Genomic DNA, 20,848 nt, shown 5'->3' with positions numbered 1-20,848 from the left:
GATCAAATGTGGAGATTGTATATGGGTATGAGGTGTTGACAGTAGTGGAGACCACCGAGGGGACAGAAATGTTGTGTTAAATGACAGATTGTTTTCAACTTTCAGCTGGAGGAAGTCACCTCAAATAAATACAGATGAAGCTCAGCGTGGACCCTTTGCTCGGTTCCTTAGCGGCGTGGATTGAATGGGAAAATCAGGTTGAAAGGTCAAATGAGAATGAGCTGAAAGCAGGTCCAGAACTGGCCACAGCAGCCACAATTCCCAAGAGCCCTGATCACCAAATTCCACCTCCAACAGAAACTAAACTTACTCATCATTGTTCAGAGTTTGCAAATGATGTAGAGAGGACCTAAAAGAGTTCAGCATCAATCTGTGCACAATTATCAACCCCGGGCAGTCAAACAGCGATTCCCAATCTGCAGATAACCTTAAGCAATGATTTTATTGCAGAATCAGTGATAGTTTCTCATACACAGGACAAAACAGAAGCAATGATAAGGAAAATAGAGACTTGGGCCAAATGACTTGATAAGCCAAATTATGAGCAGTTTGCGAATCTGTCAGATTTTTTGACCACGGCTGAAATCCAGCTTCCTAACAGTCTGGAACACAATATCAAAGAGCCCCTGCAAAGTTTGGGAACACAGCTATGCGAGAACTTCCCTATTCCCGACATCTAGTTCAACTGGATATAAAATCCCTTTGCGAGCCTTGATGATGACATCCTCACAAGCCTGACCTTGAGACAGCAAGACAGCTGTGGAACTCTCCTGTGACAGTGCTTTAAAGCTGGATTTTTCTTACAACTATCTGACTGACTTTAGGCTGAAGGTTGCTTCAGAATACCCAAAACTGTCCCACAAGGCAGCAAAGTTTCCAATTCCTTTTCCTGCAATCTATTTTTTGTGAAACTGGATTTTGAAGGCTTGTTGCATTGAAGACCAAATATTGGAATAAACTTACCTCCACTTCCAGTCCCAAAGGCAGCTCCTCCACCACAGCACCCATGAATGTGATGAAATGATTTATAAGGCATTCAAAAGCAGTGTAGCATTGGCAAAATCTACTTTTCAGCAATCAGATTTCAGTTTCTAGTGGTAAAAGACCAACAAATGCCTAACTGACAAGTAGCCTAAAATGACAAATTAACATGTAGGTACTCTGTATTGCCTTTAACTGGTGCAATTAAAGGCTCCTTGCCGGACGTTAGGGTAATGAATTTTTGGGAACTATTATGGATGAGTCAACTGTGGGAAACAACGATATCTGAATTTGCTCTTCCAACATTCACAGAACTCAAACTTGAATATATTTTCAAGTGTTTTTCATAGTTCTGCAGTGCACATTTGAGACCCTTAAAGAGCAGTTTGATTAAATATACCAGATAAGACATTTCCAGCTCATAAAAAGGTCATGTTTACTTGTTATCTTATTATTTGTTTATGTGTATATTGAGGCCCCAAAAGAATAGGTGTGCACAGTCAGATTTCTGAGTTAAGGTGATTCATTGGGTGGGGTTTTTTGGCTGCACTTGCCCCAAAACCTGAAAACCCACCCAAGTTCAATGGACCTTTGTATGGTCCACTCCCTGCCCACTATGATTCCTGCGGCAGGCAGGACGGGAAGAGTCCTTCCCGTGAAATGACGTGAAATGAATTTTATTTACGGTGTCCACGTTTGTCCAATATAGTCGTATTTACTGAGTAAATTTGCATGGTATGAATGCAATGATTTATTCTTTATTCTAGATAGGCTTTTTAAATAGATCTTGAAATTAACAGGGAATCACAACGTAAATAAAAGGTAAAATTCTCAAGTATTTGCCTAAGGCCTTGTGTTCAATATTGAACAAGTGAGGAGAGATTGTTACTGTACAATGCTGTGTAATGTTTGGATTGAGTCAGCAGGATAAGTTAGATTTTTGAAGTAATAATCAGATTAACATTTTTCACCACAGCATTTACATAAATGGTTAAACAGCAACAATATTGCCATAGATGAATATAAAATGTTTGTATTACTTTCTGCTGAGCAACTTTCAGAATATATTAAACAATAATATAATTTCTCCTTGTTCTTTACACAGTATTAATTTTGGGAATAGGTTATACTTAAAGTGGCCTAGTGGTATTATCACTAGACAATTAATCCAGACACTCACCTAATGTTTTGGGGACCCAGGTTCAAATCCCACCACAGCAGACAGTGGAATTTGAATTCAATAAAAAAAATCTGGAATTAAGAATTATTGATGACCATGAAACCATTGTCGACTATCAAAAAAAACCCCTTTGGTTCACTGACGTCCTTTGAAGAAGAAAAGCTGCCGTCTTTCCCTGGTCTGGCTCCATGTGACTCCAGAGCCACAGCAATGTGGTTGGCTCTCAGCTGCCCTCTGGACAAGGGCAACTAGGGATGGGTAATAAATGCTAGCCAACCAGTGACACTCATGTCCCATGGATGAATGAATTTGTCTTAGAGTAGTTGTGGTATTTGATCAACAATCTAGAGCTCTATGGAATCCACTGTCTCAGACAAGACTCATTACTTTAAAAAAAGAAATCCGAAATCCTAGTTATTTACTGAACTAATGAAGGCAGAGGATTCCACAGTTAAAAACAAAATATTTTTTACAACACAAAGCAACCACTAAATACTATCGTAGGTACCCCTCTATTTTCTAATATCCAGAATCAATGCAAGTTAAATAAACCAATAGGGAAATTGTGCATTGATTATAAACTATTATTAAAGGGCAGGATCAAACTAAAACTATTATTAAAAGGCAGGTACAACTAAGACAGATATTACGAATTGGCTCAGCAATTCAGTCAGCTTACATGTCATCAATCTCAGTCACAAAGTCCTTCAAAATACTGCTTTCCTCATGAAATATTTCAGCTCCTTCTTCTAGCCTGACCCCCAGTCGACAGGTATGCATAAGCTACCTGAGTTCCATAGGCACAGTCTTCACACAAATGGAACATGTCTGTAGAACATCATCAGTTCTGCTTATGATGGTCTGGTGTAGATCCTCCAATGTCATCTTAAGTAACAGAAACAGCTGCAGTTACTATGTATTTACCTATTCTCAGCTTCCACATCTGGCCTCTGTCTCCTTTAGGCTATCCTGTACTGCACTGGGATCATCATCTATTGAAGATCTAATGGTGCTGATGCTTTCCCCCAGTTCCAGACTCCCCAGAAGCTTTTGGTTCTCCTTTTCAGTTTCTCTTTTAAATTAGCCTGTCTCAAAAAAACACACGCTTTGAAACCACAGATTCCACCATTGCACCCTGTTGGCACTGAGTGACTGCTGAGTCTGGGTTAAATTGAATGGTTATGGGTTGGGCAGTGGAATGAACAGCTCTGCTGCTCAATTTTAAGACTTGACAAAAGATCTGTAGCAACTGCAACTAAAACATTCAGACTTAAATAACTAAGGTTATATATTTATCTTTGGCTGTTCTACTCTCAGTGGGAAGTCTCACAACACCAAACAAAAGTCCAACAGGTTTATTTGATAGTAAACGCCACTAGCTTTCAGGGTTTGCCCCTTCGTCAGGTCCCTTGTCCACATCATGATTACTCTCAGGGGGACATGCATCCACATGTTATTTTGGAGTCCATTGGCAGACAATTTATTTTTGTTTATATTTTCACTGGTTTCATACTTGGCTGTTACTGTTTTCACATTTCTGTGTTTCTGATCAGTATTGACAGATTGCCACTGAATAAATTCAATATTCTGTTGTGTCAACAGTCAGGACTAAGCACTTCTCTGAATGTGTGGATATCCTGCCAATAATATTGGGCACGATCAGCTCGCCATTTCAGCAGCGTGACAAGGTGGAAGATAGTGGACGGGACCAAAAATCCAATTCATTCCAGGGAGGGGGTATTCTGGTTCACTGGCAGATCGGGGCGCCCCCAGCAATGCACACACACTGGCGCGCGCACACACACACACACAAGCACACACACACACACAAACACACACACACACATACACACAGAAATGCTCACACACACACACACACACACACACACACACACACACACACACACACACACACACAGAAATGCGCACACACACACATGCACACAGAAATGCGCACACACACACACATGCACACAGAAATGCGCACACACACATGCACACAGAAATGCACACACACACACACACACACACACACATGCACACAGAAATGCGCACACATACACACACACACTGACACACACAGAAATGCGCACACACACTGACACACACACACACACACACACACACACACTGACACACACGCACACACACACACAAAGCACCCAGCTATCAGAAAAACTGACAAGGGTGCCGGAAGATTGCAGTGCTAAACCTGCCCAAAAGACCGGCATGGAGGACTTCAGCTTCATGCTGTTGTAACACCTACAAACCTCTACAGAAAATTCCACCCATTATCTTTGGAGAAAGACCAACCCAGAGCGAATTCTTTGCAGATACATTATTTTCCAAATAAATTATTATTTTCTAAGTGCTAAGAGGATGAAAGAGTTTACATTGCAGGTAATCTCCTTGCAGTTGCCTCCCCATTTAAGAGGATTTCTAGTGAAATGCGGTTTTTCACTGGCATATTCCAATCCTCTGTTCACTCATTATAAAATTACTGAGGTGACTTCATGGATACTTTACAACTTTAAGAAGGGAGATTAGCAAGTGCTTTCAGGAAGATTGTAGATTAATTAGACGTTACTGTATCTTGTAGAGAAGTTCAGCAGCACTACATGAGTCGACAAGAAATGATTTTCAATCATTGGAAGCTAATGAAATACTTGTCATTCTCAGGTTGCAGCATGTCCTATAAAACAATATATTAATTAGAATTAATTAAAGTTTGCTGATGTGTTTTTTTACAATAATCTCTGTTGAAAATTTCCTCTTCCTGTGGAGGATGGAGCAGTGTTGCTACTTGAGTTATTAAGCCCACATAGTGTTTCAGATCTAAGTGAGCTGTGTCTCATGTTACACAATCTGTATGTCTGATCGCTACCTACTAGGCTTACCTATAACCCTCAATCCTATTAAGTCCCATGTACTCATATAGAAATCTCTTAAAAGACCCTATCGAATTTGCCTCCACCATCACCGACGGCAGCCGATTCCACTCACCCACCACCCTCTGAGTGAAAAACTTAACCCCTCCACATCACCTTAAACCTGTGTCCTCTCGTAGTAACCATTTCAGCCCTGGGAAAAAGCCTCTGAGAAAAAGCACCTGATTAATACCTCTCAACATCTTATACACTTCTATCAGGTCACCTCTCATCCTTCGTCTCTCCAAGGAGAAAAGACCGAGCTCCCTCAACCTATCCTAGACACTGGTTATTCAGTGCTGCCAGTTTGAGATGTTTGCCTCCTACAAATGGATCATGAAATTTACAAAATGTATCAAGAAATCAGAACATTTAGAAATTCATCATTGTATAATAGTTACTGAAGTAAGAGCTTTGACAAAGTAACATCTGGACTCGGAACGTCAGCTCTTTTCTCTCCTTACAGATGCTGCCAGACCTGCTGAGAGTTTCCAGCATGTTCTCTTTTGGTTTCCGATTCCAGCATCCGCAGTAATTTGCTTTTATTTAAGAAATTCTGATGTAGCTACATAGAGATGCAGGTATAAGCTGTGAATTTTAGCTTTTTAGTGCCTGGCTTTTCAACACAACAGATGGTATTTTGCCTCCTCATCTGAGCCCTTTATACCAGAACTCACATGCAACCTCTCCCTCCTGTGAGCTGGCACCTACGCTAGCCTTAGCCCCCACACTGACTGCAGCAAATTTGTATCTAATGCCTCCATGCATACAGACCCTGTCTTTGAGCTACTCTGTGTATAGTAACAGTATCTGAGCTGGCAGCTGTGAGAGTGTTTCTTCTTCCTGCTTTTCCACCAATACTCAGCCAAGTTGCAGCCCTTGGACATCTGAAAGGTGAGACGTACATGATTGTGGTGAGGGGAGAGGTTAATTGCAAGACTTGTGCCCTTACACCATCTGCAGCTTGTCAACCAGAAGAGATTGTGGAGTGTTGAGGAAGTTTGACTTGAGAAGGATTACAAAGGAATGCATCGTTAGTTTTGATAGTTTCATCCCCATTGCTGGTCACAGTATCAGCCAGGGTGGCTCCAGTGATGGTGACCGTCAGGGTGAAGACATGCAGCCACTTAGCTCCTGTTACCCCAAAAGGGAGGGAAGTGAATATGGTGTGATATATTTTTGCAATGTGATTGCCATGATTGAAAAGCTAGTCAGTGCGTGTGTAAGCTGGGAGACATTGGTTTGAGGCTTCTGCCAAGGCTGTGTGTGAATCTACCAGTTCTGACTGATACAAACTGTCAGTAGGTAAGTGACGGGGATGCATGAAGCAGAACGTCAGGTCAATGGTGCAGTTGATGGGACATGGCATTTGAAAATCTATTCATTGGCCACTTGTAGAAGGTGATTGAATATCTTGCAGCATCGCCTCCAGGCCCTTGGGCCTAGACTCCTGGCCTTGACCACCACAGCTATCGGGTCAAATTGCCTTCATAAAGGGCGGCACGGTAGCACAGTGGTTAGCACAGCTGCTTCACAGCTCCAGGGTCCTGAGGTCGATTCCCGGCTCGGGTCACTGTCTGTGTGGAGTTTGCACATTCTCCTTGTGTCTGTGTAGGTTTCTTCCAGGTGTTCCGGTTTCCTCCCACAGTCCAAAGATGTATGGGTTAGGTTGATTGGCTATGCTAAGAAATTGCCCCTTAGTGTCCAGAGATGTGTAGGTTAGAGGGATTAGTGGGTAAAATATATGGGGGTAGGGCCTGGGTGGGATTGTGTTCCTCTTTCTGCACTGTAGGGTTCTATGATAACGTTTTTCTGGACGACCTCCTGGCTATCTATGTTTACATCTGTCCATCTCTGTATCTTCTGCATTGAAGCTGCAGTGCAGCATTGGAAATCATTGATGATGTTGGAGTATGCTCCATTCTTAGTGTCTGCCCCCCACCTCCTGCCATGCAGCACAACCTCTTCCCCCTTCACCATCACCTCCCCTACTCCATAATTGAATTTGCCCCAAATGAGGTATGCTAGAAGCCCCACTCTTGGCTCTGGCCCTGGCAGTGTCAACCTGACAGTGTCCTGGCAAGCCAGGGGCCAGTGAACAAAGAGTACAAAGAAAATTACAGCACAGGAATAGGCCCTTCGGCCCTCCAAGCCTGCACTGATCATGCTGCCTGTCTGACCTAAAACCCCTTACCATACTGGGGGACAATATCACTCTATTCCCATCCTATTGTCAAGATGTTAAGATGCTTTGTTAAGATGGTGGCGTGGGCTCGTTGGGCCGAAGGGCCTGTTTCCTGTGCTGGGTTGTTCTTTGTTCTTTGTTCTTTGTTCTATTCCTGTATTTGTTAAGACACCCCTTAAAAGTCACTATCATATCTGCTTCCACTACCTCACCCAGCAACAAGTTCCAGGCACCCACCACCGTCTGTGTAAAACTCTTGCCTCATACATGACACTGTCCTGCCATGTCCCTCAGCACTCAGGAGCTAGGTTTACCTCTGTGACCCCAGTATGATCGTCGCAACTGCTCTTCATTTTTGAGAAGCAGTAGTGATTCTTGCTGGCGTGAAGTGGTGCAAGTGGAGCAGAGCATTTAATGCACCCGGAATTGGCTGTAAGGCGTTTGGTAATATTAAATGTATTTAAATTTGTGGTAATCAGGTTCACATCTCCGCTGGGCCTGAACCCGACTATGTCACCACTGGGGGGAGGGGGCTGAAAAAGTTCTCAAACTGGGATCGCGCCATCTCAAATCCAGTATTGGCACTCGTGAAAATATCCAGCCATAATGGGACTTACCCTCGTGACGAGCGGCCGCTTAGAATTGTGGCCAATGTCTTTGGATAGATTCATGCTGGCGTGAAGATAATAGCTGAGATTTTTCTCTGCTGCTCATTTGCGCAGGTATGGGAATAGCAGTGGAAAGTATCATGAGAATTCTGAAGTTTTGTTTAACCTTACTGTGAAAACTGATTGCGATCGTTCCCTCCCTGTCAGTGGCTACATTCCCCACTATCCAAAGTCAGGAACCTCTTTATTATAACATTTGCATCTCATTATTGGGCCCATATGCTGGAATCATTCCAGCATCGTTCCTCCCACCCAACTGCCCTCCCTCTGCCCCCCCCCCTCCCACCACCCCCTCCCTCGCCCCACCCCACCCTTCAAACAACATTCCAGTCCCAGCAGAATGCTGTCTAACTGGTGTGAATCACAACTGGTTTCAAAAGACATGACCCTGACAAGCAGACCTCTCCTCTGGAAGGAGCTTGGAGATGAGTGCAGCATTCACGGAGCATCTCCGCGGAATCAGGGATACGTGTCGGGATACCAAGGTTTGACTTGGAGGGATGATGGGGCCTGACTCGGGTGAAAACAAGGTAGCATTGGAGGGAAGCTGGGGTTATGCCCTGGGTAGACCAGGATAACCCTGCAGGATACTGGGGGGGAAGATTTAAGGGTATTAGTTGGGGGATACCGGGTGGGGCAGACTGTGTGAAAAGTATCATTCCTGAGGGTGCCTTTTGCTAATGGGTCATGAATGTCTTGGAAGAGCTGAAAGAGGGAAGGGAAACCTGGGACCATAGCTTGGATAGGGTGGAGGGGGGTGGGGTTGGGGGGGGGGCAATGGATGGGAGTGCGTAGAGAGTCTCTTGGACTGATGATTCTGCTCAACTCTGGGGTATGGGAGGCTTCCAGAGGTGGGATGTTGACATGGGCAAGGTGAATGGAAAGTCATATCAGTGATCAGTACCTAGTTGCAGCAGAACTCAATTGTGTCAAACTAGTCACACAATTATGCCCACTCACGTACCACTTATGTGTGTGAGTGCCACCGATTGCTGCTTACCATTTAACCCTTGGTGCGCTGACTTCCAAACTCACTGACTGCCGTGGTGTGCCTGTACTATTGGCTGACAGGCAAGCAATTATATCCTCTTAGAGAGTTGGCAATGGCATACTGCCTGAAGCAAGCACTCCTGATCATTGGGAGTGTACTGAGGTGTGTATTGTGAAGTGGCCTCCATAGACCAAGTTGAATGCAAGGTCTTGGAGTAAAGCTTAGGACAACGTCTGCTCCTGAGATAAAAGCTGTGGCCACTTTGTCATATGGTGCAGAGCAAGGGTGGTGTGGGGTGATGCCAAAGCAAAATGCAAGGTGAAGAACTGGGTGTCGATGTAATGGCCAGGACATGAGTCAGTGGTCTTTGAGAGAAGGCTTCAGAAGGTGAATGGACAAAATGTGGTCCCTAGGAGACAGAAGTGACTGTCAAGTCTCTCTCTTTGATACTGCAGTGAGGAGAATGTACGATACATGGATAAAAGCAAGTTATTGCTGATGCTGGAATCAGAAACAAAAACAGAACCTGCTGGAAAATCTCAGCAGGCCTGACAGCATCTGTGGAGAGAGAATAGAACCAATGTTTCAAATCTGAATGACCCTTCGACAGAGCTGAAGACAAAGAAAATAGGATGAGATTTAGAGGCAGATCTTGTCCTCTGTTCAGGAATGGCACCGAGTACACCCTGATAGGGCAGGCAGCTGAGAGAGGAGGGCAACCATCCTCAATTAAACAGAGGTCCCAGCAGCAGCCTCTTAATGGATCACTGCAGGTAAAATCTCCTCCGCAGTCATCCTGTCCACACCGGTGGGCTTGGGACCTGCATTTGATGCCAGTAGTGGGCCCATGGCTGTCACAGTCAGATTCTGCCATCAACTCTGTTTCTTTTTCTACAGATTTCAGCTAATCTGCTGAGGATTCCCAATATTTTCAGTTGTTATTTCAGAATTTCAGCATTTGCAATATTTTGCTTTTTTTTTAGCCAATCATCATTTAATCTCAACATTAAACTCAAGCCAGCCTTGTTCTCTTCTGTCAAAAATGCCCACAAAACTGGGATAATCTTGGATGGCAAAGATAACTCCTGACCCTCCGCTTCCTTAAACTCTGCCTGCCCTTTTCACCTTCCTAACACATTTGTGAGACGCACAGGTTTCTTTATCCCCAACAGTTTCTGTTCAGATCCCTCCTGATTCTCCTTGTTTTCTTTGTTTATCAAAACAAAGTTTCCCTACTTCACTCCTCCCTTTGACCCTATCCTTTCCCACCTGTCCCCCATCTGGCTGATACATTCCTCAGGCTCTGCCTCTCCTGCTTCAGTTAGGGATTAACCGTCTTTATTCACAGTCGAAAGCATAAATTAAATTTATTACTTACTTTGGAAATGCAATCCCGTTAAACACAAGATTAAAAGAAAGTCATTCCAGCTTCTCATCCACATCAGAAATGTTCAATCATTCTTTAGGAGACGGATTATGAAAGCACATGTGTTCTTCCAGTCTCAGCCTCTCCGCAGCTTCTTTCAATGGACTTTGTTCTATGGGCGTGCTGGACAAACTGGTTTGCTTTTTATCTGCATGTGAGTTGGCACCTGGTTTAATACAAAAAATCTGTTAAGATTATCCAGGAGGTGTTTGTGGATCCTTCCCCCAATGTGTACATATTGAGAAATGTAATGTTTATTATTCAACAGAGACTCCAGTGTACTCGTATGACTCTGCAGTTTCTAACTGAGATAATTTCTATTCAGTTGTAGTATGTTGCAATTGTGTTTCATTGTTCATTATTTCTTAAACGTTATGCCCCCTGTTATTCCATAGCTCTGTGCCTATTAAATCTCCAGATCCCAAGATAACCCAATGTTAAATTCTCTCCTCCACCTTCTTTCATCTGGAAAAAGATACAAAAGTCTGAGGTCATGTACCAACCAACTCAAGAACAGTTTCTTCCCTGCTGCCGTCAGACTTTTGAATGGACCTGCCTTGCATTAAGTTGATCTTTCTCTATACCCCAGACTGCAACACTACATTTTGCACTCTCTCGTTTCCTTCTCTATGAACGGATGCCTTGTCCGTATAGCGCAAAAGAAACAATACTTTTCACTGAATGCCAATACATGTGACAATAATAAACCAAATTAAATAAAAAAGAACCGTAGTTAGAATAAGCAGCACAATGTACAGTTCATGGGAGGTGCAGGTAAATATATCTATTTTAACAGGAGCTTTAATCACTTAAGAGTTATTGTTTTCACAAAGAAAACTTTGCTAAAACAATTGTTTTTAATTTGGAAAAGGAGAAAAATTGCAGACTGTCATTTTGTCACTTTTGAGAATGGCAATAACCATCGGATTGCTGCTCCCAAGCCTTTCCTCACCTTGATCTTTCTCCACGTTTCTTGCTGGGTCTTCCGAACTCAGTTCACCAGGAACGGGGAGAACTCCATCAGATTGTGGTAGATTTGGGGGAAGACAGGACGTTCTCCTTTTTATGACTCTAGTTGCCTTATGATAAGATTAAATGCCCAGCCTGAATGTTAGTGAATGGCTGAATGAGGGAGTGGGCAAGTGAACGAGTATGGTGGCTTGGCGGATGAAGTTTTAAGGTTTAAAAATTGGTGTCATAAAAAAGATTACCAGAGCAGCCAGTGGAAACGCAGACATGGGGAGAACGTACAAACTCTGAACAGTCACCCAAGCCTGGAATTGAACCTGGGTCCCTGGCACTTTGAGGCAGCAGTGCGAACCCCTGTGCTACCGTGCCTGTGGTTGGGTGGGGTAAATGGGTAGGTGCAAATGGGTAGGTGCATAGAGTGGGTGAGGTGGTAGGCGGTGGAGTGATAGATGGTGGGGTGGCAGGTGGGTTGGAGGGGGTAGTTGGGAAGTGGAGTTGTCAGGTTGAGTCAGGGAGATTAGATTTGATTCGAATCTATCCAACATTTCCTGGGTAGCTGCCCAGATAAGAATTGGAGAATTCACAGAGGGTCCCAGGAAGCAGGAAATTTGCCCATCAGAAGGTACCAAGGTACCATCTTGGGTCGTACATCTGATCTCAATGTTATAGAGAATGGAAAATCTGGGCTATCATAACATCACACTCAGCTGATACATTTTCACAATCACATTCACAGAATGCTAAATTAATTTTCCTATTAAGGCATTGCGTCTTTAAAAAAAATCCAGTATTGCAACATATTCCAATAATAGCAAGCTATAATTCCGATTATGTATTCTTGTCAAAGCAGTACATTTAGATGATTTATATTTTTATATTCCTTGACTTGCACTCTAACATCAAAATGTGCTATGTCTAAATATTTTCCTCAAGGGACGCTAAACTCTCGTAATTCCTATTTTCCTTTTGTTCACTGAAAGCTGTGTTAAAGTCTTAAAACCCTTTAATAATAGATAATCTGTACAAAGTAGTAGTTGCACTTTCCATCATCCTAAGCCATTAATGGTTATCCTGAGGGGGCGTGTGTGTGTGCGTGTGTGTGTGTGTGTGTGTATATACGTGTCAGTGTCTGTCAGTGTGTCTGTGTCAGTGTGTGCATGTGTATGTCAGTGTGTGTGTGTCAGTGTATGTGTCTGTGTGTGTGTATGTTAGTGTGTGTGTGTCAGTGTATGTGTGTATGTCAGTGTGTGTGTGTGCATGTGTGTGTGTGTGTATGTCAGTGTGTGTGTCTATGTCTGTGTGTGTGTGTGTGTCATTGTGTATATGTGTTAGTGTGTGTGTGTGTGTATGTATGTCAGTGTGTGTGTGGGTGTGTGTGTCAGTGTGTGTGTATGTCAGTGTGTGTGTATATGTCAGTGTGTGTGTGTGTCTGTGCATGTGTGTCAGTGTGTATGTGTGTCAATGTGTGTGTGTCAGTGTATGTGTATGTCAGTGTGTGTGTATGTCACTGTGTGTGTATGTGCGTATGTGCATGTGTGTGTTAGTGTGTGTGTTAGTGTGTGTGTGCATGTTTGTCAGTGTGTGTTTATATGTCAGTGCATGTGTTTCAGTGTGTGTGCGTGTGTGTCAGTGTGTGTATGTCAGTGTGCATGTGTGTATGTGTGTGTGTTAGTGTGTGTGTACGTGTATGTCAGTGTGTGTGTATGTCAGTGTGTGTGTGTCAGTGCATGTGTGTCAGTGTGTATGTGTGTCAGTGTGTGTGCGTCAGTGTGTGTTTCAATGCGTGTGTGTGTGTATGGCAGTGTGTGTGTGTGTGTCAGTGTGTGTGTGTATGTATGCCAGTGTGTGTGTGTGTCAGTATCTGCGTGTGTGTGTGTATGTGTCAGTATCTATGTGTGTGTGTGTCAGTGTGTGCGCATCTGTGTGTGTGTCTGTGTGTGTGTGTGTATGAGAGTCAGAGTGTGTGTGTGTGTGTGTGAGTCAGAGTGTGTGTGTGTGTGTGTGTGTGTGTGAGTCAGAGTGTGTGTGTCAGTATGTGTGTGTGTGTGTGTGTGTGAGTGTGTGTGTGTGTGTATGAGAGTCAGAGTGTGTGTGTGTGTGTGTGAGTCAGAGTGTGTGTGTCAGTGTGTGTGTGTGTGTGTGTGTGTGTATTTACTGAATTTATCTTATTTGACCTGTATTCAGGTTCTCTATATTCAAAAACAAACACTGGTTTTATTATCAGTCACAACACATTGTGACTTTCCTTTTATTTCAACCCTGTTTGAGCTCAGAAACAATTAGTAATGGATGGAAAATAAATGGACTCTTTGTCCCGTCCACTTACTACTGCTTTTCCAGGCAGTCTCAGTTTTGCTGGACATCATTCCTGATGGCCTTTAGTCTAGAATAAGTGGGAAGCTCACAAAATCTTGTAACGATGATTCATTTACACTCCTGTGTAATTTTCTGTTCTCACTATCTCTATTAGTTTGTGCATGATATAAGGTGGGATATAATCATTCTAAGCTGCTCCCGGACATGACTGGGATTTTATGGCCTTGCTCGAGAGAGACTGGAAGTTCTGGCCCAAGATCAACAGAGATTTCTGCTCTCGGACCCTCGCCCGCTCCAATTCCGTGGCAGGTGAGGCGGTAGAGTTCCAGTGTCTGACTGTTTAGAGATTTTTTTTGCAGTGTAGCTTGTAGGCTTTTTTTTTAACTTTAAAAGATTTGAAAATGCTTGTAATTTCTGTGCACTAATGGACCTATGTTTCCTGCTGCTCCCCATTGTTGCTATTCTGCACAAGGAAATGTAGCTCCTCTTGAGAAGTGGCTGCAATTTCCTGTCACCAATGGGGAGCCGGTATTGCAATGTTAATTCACCTCAGCACGATATCATTTCCATTTCCTGAATCAAGCATTGCTGCAGACATGTGCACTGTTGAATGTATGTATCAGCGAGTCTCAGAATGAAATATTGGTGAATGTTTTAGGAAAGGCTGAGCTGGTGGTGTGAAGATGTGCGGGATCCTCCCAGGCTAAGACATAGCATGGCAGTTATATACTGTAAACCATTGTAGTGATGTCTTCAGAGACATTCGTAGGTTTTTCCCTGTCTCCCATCCTGCACTGTAGCAGGCAACCACTCATTTAATAAAACTTAAGTAACTGATTGGATAACCCATTGCATAGCAACCTTTTTATCCTTTTAACCTAACAAATGAGCTGACCATGCTAACATATAACCTTACTCATGATATTTTTCTCAAGTTTCTTTTCATTTCCCCTCTGAACTTTCTATATTCAGTATGATTTTCCCTGAAATTATCAAACCTTACATCTGTATTCACAATCTTTTCCTGCTTCTTCTTACCCTCCATTATTTTAACTCGTGGATTGTTTGCCCTTCCTTTTGTCCTTGTGGGAATGTACCTCCACTACACCTGAACAGTGAAACTCAGACTGAATATAGAAAGTTCAGAGGGGAAATGAAACAAAAATAAATCTATCAGAAAAATCATTAGGAATGGACATTGAAATCTCCACCCAGAGTACGGTCTGTGCTCTTGTGGCTCTCAGCGCTTCCTCCAAGGGAGCTGATAGGTGGCAATCAGTAGGTGGTATTCAACAGATGAAAATAGAGCAGGAGAATCCTGTAAAAGTGTAGCTTTAACACCCAGAGTGTGCAGAGCCAGCCAACTTAGCAGGAGTGAGCTAAAAATTAAAAGTTCCTGGGCAACACACGTCATGAAGAAAAGTTAAATATTTCAGCGGTCAGCAATTGACTTTTAAATCACCGTCCACATTCTCGAGTTAGTCCCTGAACACACGGCAGCTAAACTCGCTCAGAAAAGGCACAAGGAGGCTTTAAAAGAAACAGAACGAGTGAAGCAGAATTAACAAAGAAAACTGATTCACTTCTTGAACTTCAATCCTGTCAGGTCTACACACAGGGTGAGATGCACAGCATAGAAGGGAAAATCTAGATTTTGAAAGCAGATAAGAAAAATTTTAAGGGACAATATGAGGATATAATAAATTAATTGAAAGTGTTTAAGGAGCAGACAGTGACCATGGGAAAAAGAATTCAAAAGGAACAGAATGCCCAGGTGACGTTGTTAAACTTGTATAAAAAATCCGCAGATAACATCAAAACAAAGGGCAACAGAACTCACCAGGGTAGTTGTGGGACTGAATGAAATACTCCTAAGCTGGAAAACAAAATCATAATCAAACATTTGGTGCAAGCATGAAAGAAGTGGAAATGAAAAGATCTATTTTTGAAAGGTCAATCTCACCATGCATCGCACTGGGCCTCATGTAGGGAGAAAAAGAAAACACGTTGTATAGATGAGCTGAGAGTTTGTTCTCCCCATAAGGAATTGAATAAACCAAAGACTATTCATAACAAAAAATAGGGAATCAACAAAGAGCAATTCAATGAACAGAAACAGATGAAAACACATTCAGATACTAGAACAACCTCCAATGCAACAGAGGTTACATGCAGCAACAGAGCCAACCACTCCTTCAACAGGAGTGAGAACAAGACATGGAAGTGTTGGAATGCCTCCAGATACCTGAACCTATGAACTCAGTGACTTGGGGAAGAGAGATGAGATACTGTAATGGGTAAATACATGTGGTAAACTGGGATAACTTCCAAATATATTGGATAAAGATCTGGGGGGAGGGGGATCTTGCTCAATGTAGGAGCAGGCTCGAAGGGCCAAGAGGCATATTTCTGCTTCTAATTCATATGTGTGCCCTTTCATTTGAGTGCTTGCTAAGCAGAGGGGAGTTAAGTCATGTTGCTTTCAGTCTAGGGTCTCATGTTGGCCAGACCAGGGAAACTCTTCAGATTTTCTCTCTTCAAAGGCACCAGTGAGCCAAATGGGTTTTTACAGCAATCCCCAAGTTTTCTGATAAGTATTCATTTTATACAATGTTTGTTAATTAATTGCAACTAAATTCCTAGCTGCTGTGATGGGATTGACATTGTGTATTTGGAGGATTAGACGAGGCTTTTGGATATGAATCCAGTAACATTCCCACTGGACTACCATCCCGGATAGATAGGGCGAAACTGTTCCCAACCGGTGGAAGAATTGAGATTTATGAAACCCTGATTTTAGACGAATGGCAAAAAATGCAACATGAGGAAAATGTTTTTATGTAGTGGGTGGTTAGGGTCTGGAATGCACTGCCTGAGAGGGTGGTGGAGGTACATTCAATCAAGGCTTTTAAAAGGGAATTGGATCATTATCTGAAGAGGAAAACAGGTTTCAAGGGTTAGGGGGAAGGGAGTGGGGGTGGGGCTAGCTGAGTTGTTCTTGCTGAAGGTGGATGTGGATACAATGAGCTGAACAGCCTCCTTCCCCACAGAATTTAATAAAGGCAATGTGGGTCTTGCCTGCTAATTACAGGAAGATCCATTGCATTAAGTTGCAATCAGGCACTTAACTGGGCAGTGATGGACCTCCCCCGGGACAACGTCTCTGGGGACAGAGATTCCACTCTCTGAGCGCTGCTGGCAACTCAGAGGCAGGGAGCTTTTCACCAGGAGCTGTGGTTGCTGTTGGTACTACACATACTTAGGTCCTAGAATCACTGTTGGACACAGGCACAAGTGAGTGAAGGTGGGAAAAAGGGGTGGGTGGTTACAGGGTGGGATCAAGAGGAAGGGAATGGGGGAAGGGTATCAGCAGAGAAGGTACTGAGGTACTAAATGGGGAACAATCCCCCACCTCCTGCAAGCCCATGAGCAACTCCGACAGGATTTACTTTTGGGCTTTCTGCATGAAGAGTCCCAGCAGCAATAGAATGGAGTCATTAAGTGACAATCAATTACCCACTAAAGGGCCTCAACTAGTAATGGAATGGGAAGGATATCCATGAGCCTTCTCACCATGCACTTAATAGGTGCAAAGGCAGGAAGTCAGTGGGGTCCCCAACTGCTATACTCCTGCTTAATTAAATGCCCTCACCACCAAACCTGCCATAGGTGAGAGCATTAAAATCAACCTATGGTTTTACATTAGACTCTGATCAAAACTATTTATTCAAGTGCTATGAAATGAAGTAGTTCAATGATTCATATCAATCTCATTTCACCAAGTATTTGCTTGACCCACCTTCAGAGAGATTAAAGCACACCTGGAACAAACTCAAATGTCCCGATTGTATCACGAGGGGGAGCTATTGTTTCGTCCCTGGGTTACACTAATTGATGTAATGTAATATGAGGCAAATCTCAAAAAGTTAACTTGTTCACATCGCTTACCGGGATGTCCACTGTTGCTGAATGTGAGAAGATACTGATTTTTTAACACCAACTTTTCCTTCTGGCTTCTTGATCAAACAGAAGTGGAATTCTTAACTCCTTTCAAGATATGCTTATCTCTTGCCTAGTTTACTCTGGTAGTCACATTGTTTTCTGTTCTTGAAAGGGAGTTTTCTGTTCTTGAAATTGATGCATTGATAACAACACCAGTGGGGAAGTAAACTGGGCTATTGTCTGTTATGATACAATAATCACTGTTTCCTCAATGTTCCCCCACCAAATACTTAATCTACTTGGCCTACCTCATTTTCAAAAAGCAGCTCCAGAAGTGCATCCTTTCTTGCTGGACTGGACACATACTGCTATAGAAAATTCTCCTGAAGACAATCTAGAAACTTTAGCCACTCTCTGCCCTTTACTCTACCACTGCCCCAGTCTACATTTGGATACCCCTGATCCAAGCCCTGTGCCACCACACTAATCAGAACCCCACAATGGGGAGGCATTGCCCCAAAACGGCCCACCTGAGTGCCTCCACCCCCGACACACATGCCCTCCCATACATCATGCTTTCAATCCCCCTTATGTCCCACAGGAGAAAACCTCACATAACCGCAGAGAGAGAGAGAGAGAGAAGACTGGTGGTGGTGTATCTACACCAGCTCACGGGGTTTGAGCAGCGTGCCCTGGAGCTAGCAGGAGAAGTGGAGCAGAGAATAGTTACTGACAGCCAGATCAGCGTCAGGCACGCAAATGAACATCGACTGAACCCTGTTCCGAAGGTCTTCTTTGTAGTAAGTGCCATGCTGCGCGGCTGGTTTCTCTCCCTTCCACTAATGTGTCCCTTTATACAGGGCATGATCCTGATGTTCCAGGCCCTTCTGACATCGCCTCGGAGGGAGGATCTGAGGACAGCACCTTTGAATTGGCACAGGAATTAACAACACAACCTACCAACACAGAGACGATATGGACGGTGGGTTATGTTAGTGGTGAGGCATTTGGACCAGTTACTGGTGAGCACTGCACAGCTGCTGATGCCCACCAGGTGGAGGTGGGAACATCCAAGGGCTCTGGTAGGCAGAAGTCTGCCAGACGCGAGGATTCAGCTGGCCCCAAGCCAGGTGCCAGGCCTCAGGGATCGATCATCCTGAAGCTGGTGGAGATGCATCAGCAAACCCGAGTGGTTGTGGATGGGCTGTCAGTAACCACGCTGTGAATGCAAGGTTGTTTTGAGTAAGCAAGCAGAGTGCTGTTGCAGGAGGTGGTGTTGGCATAGTGTGGTAACCAGGTCAATACTGCACAGTGGAAAGTCTGGGTCAGGGAATTGGCCTCATGGGTGACAGGGTGCAGACCATCCTGGAGACATAGCTGGCCAAAGTAGAGACACAATAGGAAATAGCCGAGGGTGTCACTAGCATTCTATAGACACATCGGGCCATGGCCATGTGTCGGGGACATTTTGGTCATGGCTGGGACTCTCACATGAATTTTGGAGACACAACAAGCCCTGACTGTGGGCCGCAACAAATTAGCCAGTCTCAGAGGGCTAATGCTGAGGGGCTCCAGAGCTTGGCTTGCTCATAGAATGCTGCTGTGGAGGGGCTCAGAGCTTGGCCCAGTCTTAGAGGGCCAGGGCTGAGGGATCACACACCATGGGGAAGACATATCTGGGCCTCCAGAACTGGCAGAGCCGGGTGATGCCCAGGCTTGTGGAGCTCAGTCTAGCAGCCTTGGCATTCCATGGAGTGTCTCAGGGCCTATGGGCACCCCAAGAGAGGTGCAAGGGCTACAGCCCATGCTGGTGCCTTCCACCCTGGAGACCTCAGATATCCCCAGACCTTCCGAATCCCCCTTCCTCACATCTCAGGGCCAGCTGAATGAACAGGATGGCACAGAAATATCCGTGTCATCCGCAAGTCAGCCGGGGACCCCCAGATTCCGACACCCCAAAGGGACACCTGCCAAGGGCATCACAGGCAATGGGTGCGGATCACAGCTGAACACCTCCAGCTCTGTTGTGCATTCTGGAGGAGCACCAGGTGAAGCAGTGGGCCACGTAAGGTTAGAAAGTTGTAGAGTCACTAAGAGGGCACGGATAAAGGTTTTTGTCAACATTAAGATCACAACTAACTGTTTTTTTGTACCCTACAGCTGATTCTTTCTGATTCTCCGCAATGGTACGAATCGAAGTGCAGGCTGCTGTGCTGTGTGATATCAGCACCTTGATCAAAAGTTACAGGCTGCCTGCCCTGCTTTCCCCAGCATGCACTGGACCCTGTCATTTACAACCCCACCCTCAATCCCCAGCCCAAACTCCCTGGCCTACTGGCCTACATGCTTGTGGTCAAAACCCTTACTCAGTGTGCAGTGGGGCAGGATCCCAGTGTGCCTTACAGAGAGTCATTATCACTGTCCAGCCTTGACCAAAAACTTGCTACCACAGCCAGCCCAGGCCCATTACCTTGTTGTGATGTGACTTGGTACTGCGGGTGGGGTGGGGTGAAAGAGGGTGGGGGAAGGGAAGGATGGGGATGTGGGGTGAAAGAGGGTGGGGAAGGGTCAGAGGGTTGAAGGGACAATTGGGGTTGGAGGGAGAGGACGGCTGCAGCATGTCCTGAGAGTGGTGGGAGCAGCTGCCACACTGCTCGGCAGTAACTAGGTGAATCTTGCTGCAATTAAAGCATCCCTTGTTGCCCTACCCTGCCAGACCCTAGCCATCGCTGCCTGTCCTCCATCCTCCGGCACCTCCTCCACATCCTGCAGTTGGCGATCCTCCTCCTTGGCCAGGTGGTCTCCCCACTGTTGTGCAATGTTGTGTAGCATGCAGTACACCATGATGATGAGGGAGGCCTGCACAAGGCTGTATTGGATGGCACTCCTAGAGCGGTCCAGGCTCCTGAACCACATTTTAAGCAGGCCTATGCACCGTTCAACAACAGACCAGGTGGCAGTGTGGGCCTCATGATAATGGATCTCCGCCTCGGGCCTCTGCACTGGCGTAATCAGCCATAACTTCAGCGGATAGCCCTTGTCCCCCATGAGTCATCCTGGCAGCCTGGACTGGTTTTCAAATAGCCCAGGGATGTCCAAACTCCTTGGGACGTAGCTGTTATAGACACTCTAAATAAGTTAAGTTTATTTATTAGTCACAAGGCTTACTGCAATGAAGTTACTGTGAAATTCTCCCAGCCATACTTCAGCACCTGTTCGGATCAATGTACCTAACCAGCATGTCTTTCAGACTTGTGGGAGGA

General features: G+C 44.5%; 1 protein-coding gene across 1 annotated transcript in view; it reads right to left on the bottom strand.

Moving 5' to 3' along the window:
• Nucleotides 1–20,633, bottom strand: part of vstm5 (V-set and transmembrane domain containing 5) — a 30,539-nt gene extending 9,906 nt beyond the window's left edge. Inside the window, exon 1 of the mRNA XM_080197794.1 lies at nucleotides 20,294–20,633. Coding sequence (XP_080053920.1) covers nucleotides 20,294–20,633 — 340 coding nt within the window. The remainder of the gene's footprint in view (nucleotides 1–20,293) is intronic.
• Nucleotides 20,634–20,848: the final 215 nt, after the last annotated feature.

This window comes from Carcharhinus amblyrhynchos, chromosome 10 (assembly GCF_965287045.1).
Source record: "Carcharhinus amblyrhynchos chromosome 10, sCarAmb.v2.hapA, whole genome shotgun sequence".
Taxonomy (NCBI): domain Eukaryota; kingdom Metazoa; phylum Chordata; class Chondrichthyes; order Carcharhiniformes; family Carcharhinidae; genus Carcharhinus; species Carcharhinus amblyrhynchos.
This window is presented reverse-complemented; position numbering and strand designations above follow the sequence as displayed.